Source organism: Mesocricetus auratus, unplaced genomic scaffold (genome assembly GCF_017639785.1).
Source record: "Mesocricetus auratus isolate SY011 unplaced genomic scaffold, BCM_Maur_2.0 Super-Scaffold_100007, whole genome shotgun sequence".
In the NCBI taxonomy this organism is placed as follows: Eukaryota; Metazoa; Chordata; class Mammalia; order Rodentia; family Cricetidae; genus Mesocricetus; species Mesocricetus auratus.
In genome coordinates, this window is record NW_024429191.1 from 87,440,406 (window position 1) to 87,456,614 (window position 16,209).

At 35.7% G+C, this 16,209-nt stretch overlaps 1 protein-coding gene across 5 annotated transcripts in view; it reads right to left on the bottom strand.

The window, feature by feature from the left end:
- The window catches only part of Abca5 (ATP binding cassette subfamily A member 5), a 72,039-nt gene that overhangs the window by 12,721 nt on the left and 43,109 nt on the right, over positions 1–16,209 (bottom strand). For all 5 annotated transcript variants that reach the window (XM_013113362.2, XM_013113360.2, XM_013113358.2 and 2 more), the window contains 8 exons: positions 15,792–15,993; positions 13,029–13,198; positions 10,767–10,894; positions 7,496–7,633; positions 5,729–5,842; positions 3,504–3,674; positions 1,030–1,143; positions 535–669 (listed from right to left, as the gene is read on the bottom strand). In XM_013113362.2, the coding sequence (XP_012968816.1) occupies positions 535–669; positions 1,030–1,143; positions 3,504–3,674; positions 5,729–5,842; positions 7,496–7,633; positions 10,767–10,894; positions 13,029–13,198; positions 15,792–15,993 (1,172 nt within the window). The remainder of the gene's footprint in view (positions 1–534; positions 670–1,029; positions 1,144–3,503; positions 3,675–5,728; positions 5,843–7,495; positions 7,634–10,766; positions 10,895–13,028; positions 13,199–15,791; positions 15,994–16,209) is intronic.

A 16,209-nucleotide genomic window follows, 5' to 3' on the forward strand; every position in this document is an offset into this window, starting at 1 on the left:
AAATTATTCATCAATCATAAAGTATGAATTTTCTGCTTAATTAATGTAACATTTTTATTATTTCTTTGTGAATATAATAAAATGTAGTTTGATCATAATCACCCCTACTCCTCTCAACTACTTATTTTTTCTAATCAAATGAAAATATCTTCCAATTATCCATGATCAAAATTAATCTGGTATTTTCCTGAGGGGAAAAAACCTGTTATACTTAATTTTCTCTCATTACTTTATAGTATAATACATTATATAAATCCTTGAGAAACGCATAAAAGTAAAAATAAGACCATATATCTAATTATGCACATCAAATTGAGCATCAGAAACCATGTAGTGAACATAAGTTTTTCTCCTTTGACAGCCTGAAGTCATACTTGAAAAGGTCTGTCATTTTAAATTCCAGCATTGATTCTATAATCAAGCAGTAGCAGTAATCTTGTATTTGTTACTATTTTCAGTACAAGAGCCAAGATATCAAAAATTAAAGAATGTATATTTAGACTTTAAAATTTCTGAAACATCTACTAGACATACCTTTATGAAAGAAATCAGGCAGCCCATGAGTGGATAGATTGGAATGGCTATGCAAAAGGTGTAATGAAAAACAGTTGAAACTGAATATCCCAAAAAGAAAGTTATTTCAGTGACTGCAATACAAGCCAATGCTGTCTAAAGGGGAAAAAAGAAAATAAGTGACAGAGTATTTTAAAATCTCTTATAAACTTATTATAAATTGTGCGTTGGCATCAATTATGTTTTTGATCCTCAAATAAAGCATGCATCCAGAAATGACACTAAGCAGGAATCATCAATATGTTGGCATCAATTATTAGCTGTTAAATACTGTGAGCAACATCCCTCGAAGTAGATGAGGTGGAAGATCAATATACCAAATGGAAGAAATACTAGTCTCTCCATATACTCTCTACTTACATAAGATACATTGCACCCTCAGTACCATCACCAAAGCATACCTGACTTCTACATTAGATGATTTGGAAAACTGAAATAAAATAAAGTGCAACTTACCACAGAATAGATAAATGACCAAAATTCCTTGGTATTTAAAATTTTCTTAAAGGTGAAAGAAGCAACATAAGTGAACAGAATAACTGATGGTACATAACCAATGAGGCAAAACACCTGTAAGTCAGAAATGCATGTCCTATAAGAATACAAATAGCTTATAACACAATATAAAATATCACAGTCATATTATAATATTAAGTAATTTTTATTTCTCAAATGTCATTCTTCAACAAATAACTCTAAAAACTGTCATTGCGCTTATTTGAACAGTTACAATCCATGACTCTATTAAGCCAATAAAAATCATGCTTTTAAATTACTGTTTTATACAACTTCTAGCAATTTAACCTCAACATTATTTGCAATTTTTAATATCAAGTAAAATGTTCTGTCATGCCAAGTGGTAGTACTGCTCACTTTTAATCCCAGCACTGAGGAGGCAGAGGCAGGCATCTCTGTGAGTTCAAGGCCAGTTTATATAGTGAGTTCCGGGACAGCCAGGGCTTCACAAAGAAATAATGTCTTAAAAGACCAAAAGAAAAAAATCTCTCATTATTTTATTATTTAAATCAATTATAAGTACAACTGTCTCTCAAATAGCGGCAACCATTTAAAATACTTTAACATATGAAGTACTTTGCCTGTTTGTATGTGTGTATACCATGTGCATGAAGAGTAAAGTCAGAGAGAACATCAGATCCCTTAATTGGAGTTACAGATTGTTGTGAGCCACCACATGGGTGTTGGGAACCAACCCCAAATCCTCTGCAATAATAGCAAAGTTCTTTTAATTGCCGAGCCAGCTCTCTAGCACTTACTAATCATACACTCAATATAACTTTTTTTTAAGTTTTAGTTAAGTTTTTTTTTGTTTGTTTGTTTGTTTTGCTTTATTTTGAGATGGGGTTTCACAATGTAGTCCTGGCTGGCCTGAAACTCACTAAGTAGAACAGGTTAGCCTCGAACTCCAGAGATCTTTCTGTCTCTGTCTACCAAGTGCTTGCATTCAAGGTGAATACTGCCATGTCTGGCTGTAATATAACTACTAAGATTATTTTACAGGGCAGAAGTTAATATATCAAGTCCAAATGATCTCTAGCAAAATCTATGTTTGCATCCAGCATCTTCATACATGGTTCCATATTGTTTTACTTTTTTCTACTATAAATCATTTAGCAAAAGGAAGTCTTAATTAGATCATGAATGCCAGTTACACATTACTTTCACATCTTCAGACAAACATAAAGTCCAGGAGGAGGAGTTTCTTTCCCAGGACTCAAGAGATGGATCACTGGTTAAGAACTAGGCATCTGTGAGAATTGTAGTTCAGATTCTAGTACTCTTGAAACAAGACAGGCAACAGGCAAATGCTGATAGCTCTGAGGGATCCAACACCCTCTATGGCTACTGGCTTACAAAGACACACACACACACACACACACACACACGAACATACATATATACCACCACCATACGTACATTAATTAAATCAAATCTTTTTAAAAAACTAATTCCTTTCTTATAAATGTTTAGGTGTGAGAACAGGGAAGGAAGACTATTTAGGTGCCTGATGCAAGTAAGCAAGTAGTCTACTTGAAAGACCACAACAGTGTGATGATATATTATTTATGACTTAATAAAGCTTGCCTGGGGGTTCAGAATGCAAAGCTAGCCACAAGTTACAGAAGTAAGACAGTGGTGATACACACCTATAATCCCAGCAGCCATACTAGCTAGCCATAGAACTAGCTGGTGGTGGTGGCACACACCTTTAATCCCAGGACTTGGAAGACAGGCAGATGAATCTCTGTTAGTTCAAGGTCACACTGAGCTACATGAATTTGATCCATTCCTAAAGAGACACAGCTAACAAAAAGGTGATCTCAGCACTTTGGATCACATGCCTTTAATCTCAGCACTAGGGAAGTATAAAGGAAGAGGCAAAGGGTCTCCCAGGAGAGATGTAGTTTCCAGATAAGGAGAGCTATTGCCTCTGAAGATTCGTGGAGAGAACACTGCACTCTGAGGATTCGTGGAGAGAACATTGCACTCTGAGGATTCGTGGAGAGAACATTGCACTCTGAGGATTCGTGGAGAGAGCATTGCACTCTGAGGATTCATGGAGCTAGCTGCATCACACTTTCAGTCTGAGGTAGAGGTCAGAGCTAGTCGCCTAGCTGCTTTGCTTATCTGACAATAAGCTTGAAGCCCAACATCTGTCTCTGAGGTTTATATTATTCACATTATACAACAACTTCAAGGAATTATTTTTAAATTTTTAATTATTTTAAATCATGTGTAATAAAAATTAAATTAAATATATCATATACAATAACAAACATTTGCTTCATTTTGTTTTTAAAAAGCTAATACATACGTTATTCAATCTGACAGCTGTCATATATTCATATGTAAATAGAGTTTTTAGAAATACTTAACTATAAATACCATGAGCATAACTAATGCTAACTTACCACAGCAAGAAATTTTACAGGATAAAAATATAGTCCATGATGAAATGAAAATAAGCTTCCCAGCATTAAAGTCAGAACAACCAAAAATAAGGGAAAATCCACAACAGCCTGTCCCACCCAATAGGCTGATGGTAAAAGACCCGAAAGTTTAAGTTGTGTATAAGCTTTGATCTGAAAAAAGAAAGAAAACTATTAAAATCATAAACATTTTACAAATAAAAATGTAAGTAAATTACTGTAGAACTTTTCATTCTAATCAAAAAAAACAAAAAAAGTAACTTTATATGCTTTCATTCTAACCCTTGGTTAAGTTCATTCAAAAGATTTATCAATTTCAACAAAATTTTTAAGAATCAGAATATAGTAAGATAAAACAATAGTTAACACAGAAATGGTGGGTATGCCATCAGTGACAGCCAAACACATTCATATGAAACTATGCAGAAATAAATGAAGACATGTTTAATTGGAAAAGGATTCTCATGTTCAAAATCTATCTTTAGTAAGAACATATAATCTGCCTAATATCCTCTGGATATTCACAGAACATCTGATTATGTATGAAACTTTGTACAAAGAAAAATACTTTTAAAATAAACTGCATAGTATATAAATGCATGGTTTTCATACTAGTATGTTCATGTATATTAATATTTAAATCAGTTTTCCTTCTCATGCTCTCATTTTTTTCAAAAAATGTTACCCGAATCCTGATACCTAACAATACTATTCATTTGATTTGCACCACTTCTAAAACTATCTACTCATAATAATTTAGAGTATTATATCAAAGAGCAAACAACAGAGTGAGAAATGAGAAACAACAAATACAAAATTAGGTAAGAGGAGGAAATGAGGCACTAGAGAGAAGGCTCAGAGGTTAGGACCACTTGAATCCAGAGTTCTATGGTTTGATTCCCAACATCCACATGTGGATCACAGCCATCTTTAATTCCAGTCACAGAGATTCTGATGCCCATTTTAGGCCTCTGTGAATTCTTCAGGCATGCAGCACAAAGACACACAGTCACAGTCAAGCAAACAGAGTGTTCATACAAACATCTATATACAAACATTCATAGCTACTGTATTTGTAATAGTGAAACCCAGCAATCATTCAGATGCTTTTTGTTTGTTTGGCTGGTTTTGTTTTGTCGAGACACGGTTTCTCTATTTAACAGTCCTGGCTGTCCTGGAACTCACTCTGTAGACTAGGCTGGCCTTGAACTCACTGAAATCCTTCTGCCTCCCCAGTGCTGGGATTAAAGGTGTGCACCACCACCACCCAGCCAGTTCAGATGCTTTTTAACAAGGATTGGTTATAAAAACTATGATACATTCACACACTGAAATAGTTCTCAGTAATAAAAAGGAATGGACTACATTGACTCCTGACACAAATTTCATAACTTTAAAGGAAGCACTAGGAAGTTACAGTAGTTGAAAAAAATTAAGTCAAGTGCATACTGTAATTTCATTTATATGCTTTTGTAAGAAAGCAGGGTGAGCAAACCATGATAAAGCCAGTAAGCAGCTTGCCTCCATGACTTCTGCTTCAGTTCCTGCCTTTAGTTCCTTTGTTTTGCTTGAGTTCCTGGTCCTGAATTCCTTCAGTGATGGACTGTTACCTGGGGTATAAGCCAAATAAACCCTTTTCCCCCAAGCTGCTTTTGGTCATGGTACTTTATCATAGCATCAGAAACATAACTAAGACACTCTCAGATTAAGCACTCTTAAAGTTTACTATGAGGCAAACACGTTATATGTATATATAAAAAACCCTTCTTACTAGCAGCAACTGATACCTGTAATTTTTTATTTTATTTAAGATATTTAACCATGTGTATGTCTGTCTGTGTGAGTTGATGGTACCACATGCATGCAGAGCACCATGGAGGATAGAAGAGGGTACAGAATTTCTGGGAATTAGAGTAACAGGCAGTTGTGAGCTACCATGTGGATACTCACAACTGAACCAGGGTTTCTGTTGCGGCATTTCTCCAACCCCTATTTCTTTTTTTAACTGACTTAAAAAGGTTTTGTTTGGTTTTTTTTTTTTGCATTTACTTATTTGTGCCCATGTGTGTGGCATATGTGGAATATCAGAGGGCAATTTGTAGGAATCAGTTCTTTCCTTGCAAGTGGATTCCAGGGATCAAACTCAGGTCCTCAGGCTTGACAGAACCCGATACCTGTAAATTGTTTTTGTCTGACCAATTAATTACCTTATGATTCTCTGCATTTTCCATAGCAAAGTAAGGTGGCATTGCAGTAACGATGATTCCAAGCAAAGCTGCTTGAAAATATAGCTCAACTTTAAAAACTATGTCAGTAATCTCCTGAAAGACAAACACAATAGAAAATGAATCTAAGAATGACTTTAGAATACCTTAGAATATCCTAAAAGCATTAATATCTCTAAAGAAAGACATTAAGATATCTATGACAAGGTATAGATGAGTAACGGGTTTATTAACAAGATGTACAGGACTATGCTGCCAACTCTGCCACTAATTAGTACGTGTAATAAACAATTAGCATATCCACCAGTGGCCAGATGCAATGATAAGAAGTACCTAAGAATAATATTTGGTACTTTTCATTGACTGTGTGAATACTATCATGACTGTGTCAAATAGGATCTTAATCCCTTCTTTTTTCCCTTGGGAAAAACTATATTCAAGCTTATCTTCCTAAAGGATTAAGAACATCTCCCAGACAAGGATAACCAGCTCCTATAGCTCCATGTCCCTTGTTACCCTAAGGAGTCATTAACTTTCCCAGGCAGTTCAGTAAGTAGCTGACATCAAAATGCAGATTACCTGAGACTCAGGTTGCTTTTGGTGTTATTCCCTAGCCTCAACGAGTCCATTTCTCTATCCTTGCTCATCCTGATCTTTGTGCTAGACACCAAATGCAGAACCTTGCACCTGCTAGATTCTGGGTAAAACCTGGACTCATCTCTACCCTTATTATGTAAGATGATACACTCATGAAACAGGAAAGGTACTCTGCATTACATTAGAATCCACAAGTCTAACAAGTGCCCTGGCCCTGGCCCACTTTTTCATCAGATGTAGAAATAGTGCATGACTGTCTTCTTGTCCCTGGCCTTCAACATTTTGTTAGTATACTGGTTTGAAAGAAAATGCCCCACAAAGGGAGTGGCACTATTAGTAGATATGACCTTGAGGGAGTAGGTGTTTGTGGGGAGAGCACTTAGGTACCTGTAGCGCTGACCACACCCATTTGGGCATGGTCACAGGTATGTAGAAGATGGAGAATAAAGAGCTAAGAGGAAGGGGACTCACATTCTCTTGGAGTTCCGGTCAGGTCCCGGAGAGCAGTGGAGCACTGACCTTGGGTTCTCCACTTCTCATGTAAGTGACTTCTCCCTAATAAAATATCATATGACATCCCTATCCTGGGTAGGTTAGTCTTCCTCAATAGGTGTGGTCTTGTTGGAGGAAGTGTATCACTGTAGGGGCAGGCTTTGAAGTCTCTTTTCTCAATCTTCATTCAGTGTGACAGTTAATTGGCTTCCTGCTGGTTTCTGGTCAAGATGTAACCAATTCTGTGTCTGCCTGCATACTGCCATGCTCTCCCTCATGATGACAATGGACTGAACCTCTGAAACTATAAGTCACCACCTCAATTAAATGTTTTCTTTGTTAAGATTTGCTGCTGTCATGGTGTCTCTTCACAGAAATAAAAAAAAGCTAAAACAGCTACTTAGAGTAAAAATGGTTGCCTGTGTGATTTCTTTCAATATCTCAGTAACTAGATTCCAAACACACACACACCCAAAATATTAAACAATGTCCATTTCTTATCTACAATTAATATATCAGTGTTTCACAAGCCTATTACATCAAAGAGAGCTGCTCTGGATTTGAAGCCAATTAATCCTGGAGACTCCTAAATTCCCCACCTCAACGTTCAACTTGAGGAGATTTCCACAGATGAATTGATCTTTGTATATGTTTGCTTACTTGAATGAATGGGGTACTCCAGATCTGGATAGCTTCAGTCACATTTAAATGATAAAGATAGTAGTTACTAATGATGTTCATCATTACTGGTAAAGAATAAACCATAGTACTGTTGAAAACAGCAGTAAAGACATAGTCCTACAATTTAAAGAAAAGAATTATTACATTCTTTATATAAATATACTAATATCATAAAGAACCAAACTTTTCTTGTGAAATAACCTTATTAGATTAATTAAATCTTTTCATTAATTAAATCTTATTAGATACTGTAAAAAAACTGCTTCAACAAGGAATAGGAAAAATAATGACAGGTAAGATAACCATGGCTTGACACAGAGCTTCCCATCCCATCGGGCACCCCAGAACCCAGGTCTTCTCTTCCACCAAGGAGACCAGGGGACCAGCATGTCCAGGGGACCAGCGGAACGAGCAGGACTGGGAGGACCAGCAGGACCAGCAGGACCAGCAGGACCAGCTGGACCAGGTAAACAAGGCCCCATATCCAGGCCTGCCTTCCAGCACCTGGGGACTGCCTACTGACTGCCACAGAGCCTCCCAAGATGCCAAGCACCCTAGATGCCAGATCTTCTCCTCCACCAACAGGACCAGGAGACCAGTTGGGAGACCATGCACCCCAGATTCCTGGGCTTCTTCTCCACCCACAGGACCAGGACTAGGACCAGGAATAGAAAAACTACCAGAGTATTGGACTTGTTTGCCCCCACCGAAAGGGAACTCTGGTCCCCTAACCACCAGACCAGTAAGGGGCTCTTTCTGCACCCACTAGAAGAAGAGATGGGAAAGAGACAAAACAAAAACACACTCAGCAACAGAAAAACAAATATAACACCTCCAGATTCTAGAGACTCCACACCAGCAAGACTCCAACATTCCCTTTACAATTGCCACAAACAACATAAAATACCTTGGGGTAATACTAACCAAACAAGTGAGAGACTTGTATCACAAGAACATTGAGTCTTTAAAGAAAGAAATTAAAGAAGCCCTCAGAAAATGGAAAGATCTCCCATGTTCTTGGATAGGTAGGATCAATGTAGTAAAAATGGCAATCCTGCCAAAAGCAATCTACAGATTCAATGAAATCCCCATTAAAATACCAGCACAATTCTTCACAGACCTTGAAAGAACAATTCTCAACTTTATATGGAAAAAAACAGACCCAGGATAGCAAAAACAACCCTGTACAATAAAGGAACTTCTGGAGGCATCACCATTCCTGACTTCAAGCTCTATTATAGAGCTGTAGTCCTGAAAACAGTTTGGTATTGGCACAAAAATAGACAGGTAGACCAATGGGATCGAATTGAACACCCTGATTTTAACCCATACATGTATGAACATCTGATCTTCGACAAAGAAGCTAAAAATATACAATGGAAAAAAGAAAGCATCATTAACAAATGGTGCTGGCATAACTGGATGTTGGCATGTAGAAGAATGAGGATAGATCCATGTCTATCACCATGCACAAAACTTAAGTCCAAATGGACCAAAGCCCTCAACATAAATCCACCCACAATGAATCTCTTAGAAGAGAAAGTGGGTGGTACCCTTGAACGAATTGGTACAGGAGACAGCTTCCTGAACAGAACACCAGTATCACAGACAGTGAAGTCAACAATTAATAAATGGGACCACCTGAAATTGAGAAGCTTCTGTAAGGCAAAGGACACAGTCAGCAAGACAAAAAGGCAGCCCACAGAATGGGAAAAGATATTCACTAACCCCACATCTGACAGAGGGCTGATCTCCAAAATTGACAAAGACTCAAGAAGCAAGTCTCCAAAATACCAAAGGATCCAATTAAAAAGTGGGCTACAGAACTAAATGGAGAATTCTCAATAGAGGAGTCTAAAATGGCTGAGAAGCATTTGAGAAACTGCTCAACATCCTTAGCCATCTGGGAAATGCAAATCAAAACAACTCTGAGATACCATCTTACTCCTGTCAGAATGGCTAAAATCAAAAACACCAAGGACAATTTATGCTGGAGAGGTTGTGGTGAAAGGGGAACACTCCTCCACTGCTGGTGGGAGTGCCAACTCGTACAGCCACTTTGGAAAGCAGTATGGAGATTCCTCAGAAAAATGGGAATAAAACTACCACAAGACCCAGCAATTCCACTCTTAGGCATATATCCAAAAGATCCACATTCATACATCAATGACATCTGCTCCACTATGTTCATAGCAGCATTATTTGTAATAGCCAGAACTTAGAAGCAACCTAGATGCCCCTCAACGGAAGCATGGATATAGAAAATGTCGTACATTTACACAATGGAGTACTGAATATTCAGCAGAAAAAACAATGGAATCCTGAAATTTGCAGGCAAATGGATGGCACTAGAAGAAACCATCGTGAGTGAGGTAACCCAGTCACAAAAAGAGAAACATGGCATGTACTCTCTCATATATAGATTTTAGACATATATCTGGGGAGTGCCAGCTTACAATCCAATGATCAGACAGTCTGGGAAACAGAACCTTCATTCAATGGCTGGTGGAAACAGAGGCAGACTCCCACAGCTAAACACTGAGCTGGCAGAGAGGGAGGACTGATGAGCATAGGGGTTAAGACTGGGCTGGTTTAAGCCCCAGAAATAGCTGACCTGACAAGGGTTAGCTCTTGAATCCCAGACTGATGGCTGGGATTCCAACAAGGGACTGATCAAGAACCCCTGAACGTTGGTGTCAGTGAGGAGGCCTAGGTAATCTATTGGGCCTTGGGTAGTAGATCAGTATTTATCCCGGGTATACAAATGGACTTTGGGCACCCATCCAACAATGAGAGATGCACTCTCACCCTGGAATCCCAGGGGAGGATTCAGGCCCTGTCCTGGATGAAATGATAGACTATGCACACCCCATGGAGGGCCTCACCCTCCCTGGGGAAATGAGGGGATATTGGAGCGGTTGGTGGGAGGGCATAGGAGGAGGGGAGGGAAAGGGAGAGGGACCTGGAATTGATATGTGAATCAACCTTGTTTCTAATTTAAATTTAAATTTAAAAATAAAAAAAAAGATAACCATGGCTTGAAATATGTATTTTAACCAAAAATATAATATGAAATATTATAATATGAAAATGAAATAAAACCTATCACAAACAAACCCAATTGTTTTTAATTATTTCTAAAATTATACTCTAATTCATGACTAAAGGGATGAGCTCAGCAAATTAATTTAGAGTAACCATTTTAGTAGTTTATAACGTTTAAATGAGGCCTCATGTATAATACTCTTACCTTTTCTGACTGCACCACATTTAAAGCTGCACTATGGGGAGCTGCGGACACATAGTCACTGTCATTAAACATTGTCACCATTATGTTCTGGTGTGTGAAAAAGTTAATAAGATCACTGATATCTGAGTCTGGTATCAGAAAATAAGAATAACAAAGAATTAGTTTCAGTAAGAAACATTGTAGACTTTTAATAACATTAAGAGATAGTGTTCTTTCAAAGAGAGCTTCAGTCTAAATACTGGTAAAAGCACTGACTCTGTAGCCAGAAGGCCAACATTCAAACCCCAATTGTACCACTTACACTACACACATCCTTCAAGCAAATTACAACGTATTCTAGATTTAGTTTCCTCCTCTGTCAAGAAAAAAAAAAGTATACTTTCTCTATAAATACAGTGGTTGTGACAAGTAAATGATGGAATACATATGCAAGGTTTTGAACAGAACCTGGTAATTCTGCAAATTTTATCTGCTGCCTACAGAAAGATTAATAACAGTAAAAAGTTATCATTAAATTTGATTAAAGAGTGAAAATAATCTATTTAGTAATTTCAATTGTGCCAAAGTAGTGAAGCATGAAAATCATTCTTCTACCAACATTCTTTAAATGGCCCTAAACCAAACAGAAAAAAATAGGAAAAAAAAGGACTTGAATCCCCGTGTTTAAATATATAGCATCATGTCTAGTGAGTGGAGCAATTCTGCTCTATCACCACAAAAGCCAGGGACCAAAATTGAACAATGTGACTTACAGAGAAACCCAAATTTCACAAAAATAACTGAACAGAATGACAAGGTAGACTGAGTGCCAGACATTAATGTCATAAAGAATGGTGCCTTTCAGTTTAGTGACACAAAATTATCTCCTAACCAAGGACCTTAACTGATCTCAACTATCAGAGTGGTGATATAATCAAGAAAAGAACTACTCTGCAAGTGATGTAAACATGTAACTTATGCTCTTGAAGAAGGGTAAGAAAATATCTTGTGTGTGTGTGCATGTGTTTGTATTGCATATACATGTTACATATGCATACACACATATATGCATGCATATGTATGGATATATACACATATTATACATACACACAAGCTTCAATTTGGACCAGCAATAAGTGTATAGATTCAAAGGCAAGAAACAATACTATGGGAAGTAATGGAAGAGACAAACACTGAAAATACTAGAATTTCTAGAGCAGTAAAAATTAAAGAACAGAAATCTCAAAGATGTGAGATTTCACAAAGTATTGTATTCTAGCTATATAAAATACATATTAAAATTGAAGACAAGATTTCTAAATGAAAAAGTATACTGTAAAATATTTTCTAATTGGAAAGATTTTTTCCATGCTAAAGGCATCTTTCTCAGAAAACATTAAAGTTACTTATCATACTTAGAACCTTTTTTAACAGTAACAACTTCAAAGTAACACAGTTTCTGCAAGTCTTCAGACTACAAGCTATTTATGTAAGCAGATGTTTTAAGAAAGCTGATCATAAATAAATGAAATTCTTTACTAATTTCTAATTTATTGAAAACATAGAATCCTAATTTAAAATTAGCCCAAGTCTATAAAAATATGAAAAAATTGTCAATTATATAGTAAAAATAAAAACAGTAAATACAAATTTTTCAACTGCAAACAAGATATTCAGATATAGATATTTATATGTAAGGCTTACTTTTTAACCTATAAATAAATTCTTCAAATAGTTCTTGATGAATGTTTATATCTCAGTGAATATGTGTAAATATATATTATAGCTCTTGCTAAAGAAAATTTTACAGCCTCAAGTTCATTAAGCTCATCATGAATTTTGAGGTGAAACATGCCCACAAGAACTTACTATTGGGTTTTTTTGTTTTGTTTTGTTTTGTTTTTCTCAAGATAGTGTTTCTCTGTGTAGCTTTGGAGGCTGTCCTGGGACTCACTCTGTAGACCAGGCTGGCCTCAAACTCAGAGAGATCCGCCTGCCTCTGCCTCCCAAGTACTGGGATTAAAGGCATGTGCCACCAATGCGCAGCCTTACTAGTGTTTTTTTAAAAGAAGTTAATAATTAAAAGCAGTATAAATTATAATATTTTTAAAACTGCCAATTACTTAAACCAAAACTTTATTTCTGATACTATTTAGTACCAATAAGATAAATATTTAATTTAAATTTTACAATGATAGTGCATGTTCGATTTACTCTGAACTCCATCAACCCTGCACCCCATCCCCAACCAACACACATTCACAGACCTTCACACACTCTCACCAGTAGAATTTTGAAGCAGCAGGCTTGTTTTATATTTATGAGGTTTATCTCCTGGTCTTAGGAAATACAAGTCAGGAACAAGTTTGATAGGAACCACAGCATTTTTAAAAGAATGATGTACCAAAAACATAAAAATCTGAACTGCAAAAAAAATTAAAAGCAGAAGCAACCTGCAAGAAAAAAATAATAATATAGCTTAAGATACATCAGCATACAAATCTATCAAAGGTCTTCCTTCATATTATTATAAATTTGATACTCAGACATATATAAAACAAAAACAATCAAGATGAACAAAAAACAAAGAAAAATAAAAACTTCCTAAAAATCTATTACCAAAACTGACCTGATACTAATATTGGAGAAAAAGCTAAATGGAATATCAAAATTAAAGACTATTAAATTCTGGGTGAAGAGAAGAAAAAATTTTTAAAAGTATATTTAGATAAGATTCCCTCTTAAATTATAGAATACATAAAATAAATGGTTAAAGAACTAAGTATTATCATAAATGTTTATGTTTCTATATTCCTGAAGGAACTGTTTCTACCTCAGACTCTGTTCTAGCCATTTACTTTTCATACCCTAACATAAAATATTGTAAGTACAGGGAAGAAAACTAAAATACAGTGAAAAGTCTACAATTTAAAATTTTCATCCTTATCACAATTTAATTACATTAACTGCTACTGTTCCACTGAGATACTGTCAAACTGTATTATATAAAATGTATATTATCCCATATATACCTGCACATTACCATATTGTAGTACCACAAACATATCATACTGCAAAAGGACATTACAGTATCATAGAAAGATACTTGCCTATAAAGTATCTACCTATTATATAATGCATTTCAATAGCTAGAGTTTAGAACATCACACTTAATTTAATAATTCACAACATCCAGTTACACATCTTACATTTTTAAAAACCACTTCTGCTGAGCATGGTAATGTGCTCATATAATCTCAGTCCTTGGGGAGCTGAAGCAGGAGGACTGAGAGTTGGAAAGCAGTCTATGTTTGAAGCTCTATCTCAAAAAACAAATAAACAAAATGAAATCACTACATTATTTAAATATTCTGAAATCAGCATCCCTCAAAACATGCTGCATTTAAGTCTAAATCTGTAAGTTAGTAGATGCTTTAAGAAAGAAAACATTGTGACTGAAGAATATATGGAAACCAGGTTAATATTACAAAATCATGAAAAAAATTTCCATGGTGTTCTTATATGCTAACTATTCTGTGGAAGAATATCAGAAGAGATAGGTCCTAGTATATTTGACCATATAACATTTTTTGTCTTAAACTCAATGTTTGTGTCTCCTCAAATTTGCATTAACATTAATCTGATGGTATCTGAAGACAGGAACTCTGGAAAGCAATGCAAATTAGATAAGACCTTATAATGAGATTAGTACCCTTATAAAAGTGATGCCAGCAAATGCATTTTAGTGAGCTGGTTTGCATTTCCTTTCCACACACAAAAATAAATCACTAAAGCATGCAACTAAATAGTATCTTTCTTCAAGGAAAGAAAAGGGCTTTTACCATGGGAATCCCCAACTCCAACCTCCAGAAATACTCAGTTCATGGTATTTTATTACAGCAATCTGAGTTAAGTCACTGTTACTGTATTCCAGAGAATATATTAGCAAAATAATGGCCAACTAAATAAATTAAAACATGCTGATATAAATAAATGTTTTTTTCAGAACAATGAATATAGAAATAAATCAGATACTTGACTAACATTTAAAACTAAATAAACTTGATCAAAACCTCAAATAACTCCAATATATTTCAGATGTTTAATGTTATGAATGCTCTTATTAAAATTTATTTCTACTATAATCATTTTGGCTCTAATAAGATAGACATATAGTACATTAAAGCCAGAAATATAATTTTCCATAAGTTATTCTCAGACTGGGGAGGAAGGGTATTAACTGAGAGAGAATAAAATTATGTAGAGAATTTTTTAAATCCTAGGTCTACTAGATATATAATTTTATGTTTCAGCTTTCTTCATCTGATACACAGAGTAAGACTTAACTTTCCTGCCATTTACTAAAAAAATTATAAAAATTAATGAATGGAAAAATTATGAAAATATATAAATGCAAAATAAAATTTAAGTATAATGACAATAACTCAAAAATTAAACAGGAGATAGTATTACTTGTTACTTCACCTTTTTAAAGATGAGACAATAAATACCAGTTTAGAAAAAAAGAGTACAAAGCTTGGCATGGTGGTAAACACCTTTAATCCCAGCACTTAGGAGAGAGAGGCAGGTAGATTTCTGTTAGATGGAGGCCAGTCTAGTCTACGTAGTGAGTTCCATACCAGCCAGTGCTACACAGTGAGACTGTCTCATCGATGCTGGAGAGGATGTGGAGAGAGGGGAACACTCCTCCACTGCTGGTGGGAGTGCCAACTCGTACACCCACTTTGGAAATCAGTATGGAGATTCCTCAGGAAAATGGGAATCAATCTACTACAAGACCCAGCAATTCCACTCTTAGGCATATATCCAAAAGATGCGAATTCAATCCATCAATCGATAATAATAAAAAGTAAAGTATAACAGTTCTGTGATAAAATTACTGAACCTTTTGATACTGTGAAACTGACATTTTCATCTTTCAGAACTATAAAGCTGTGTACACATCATTATTTAAAAGCTCACACAGCAAATCCAATTTGCAACATGAAAAAGACAAATTTTCAGAAGAATGGTAATTATACTTACACTGAGCGCACTGACTTGCTTTCTCGTTTCAATGTGAGGAAATGAAACTTGGCTATTGTAGATACTTGCTGTTTCCAAAGGCTCATGGTGCTCACTAGAGAAGCTTTTGTTTCAGAAAGAATCAGTAAACTCTGTTCCATTTCATCAAAAGATTTTGAGTCCATTTCTTCCTCCACTGGCTGCTGTGTAAACACACTATAATCTACATGCCAATAAAAACAAGCAAAAAAAAGTAAACAAGGATTTTGGGATACGTTTGGAATAGAAAGATTAAAAACTAAGGCACGTCAACTTTACAGAGTGAATCTGGAGGTGATATGGAACAAAACTAGAACTTTTGCACACCTGTCAACATCTATTAAAACTGAACACGTGCTATATTTCAATCATAACGTTTTCAGCTCATTCTCATCTTACA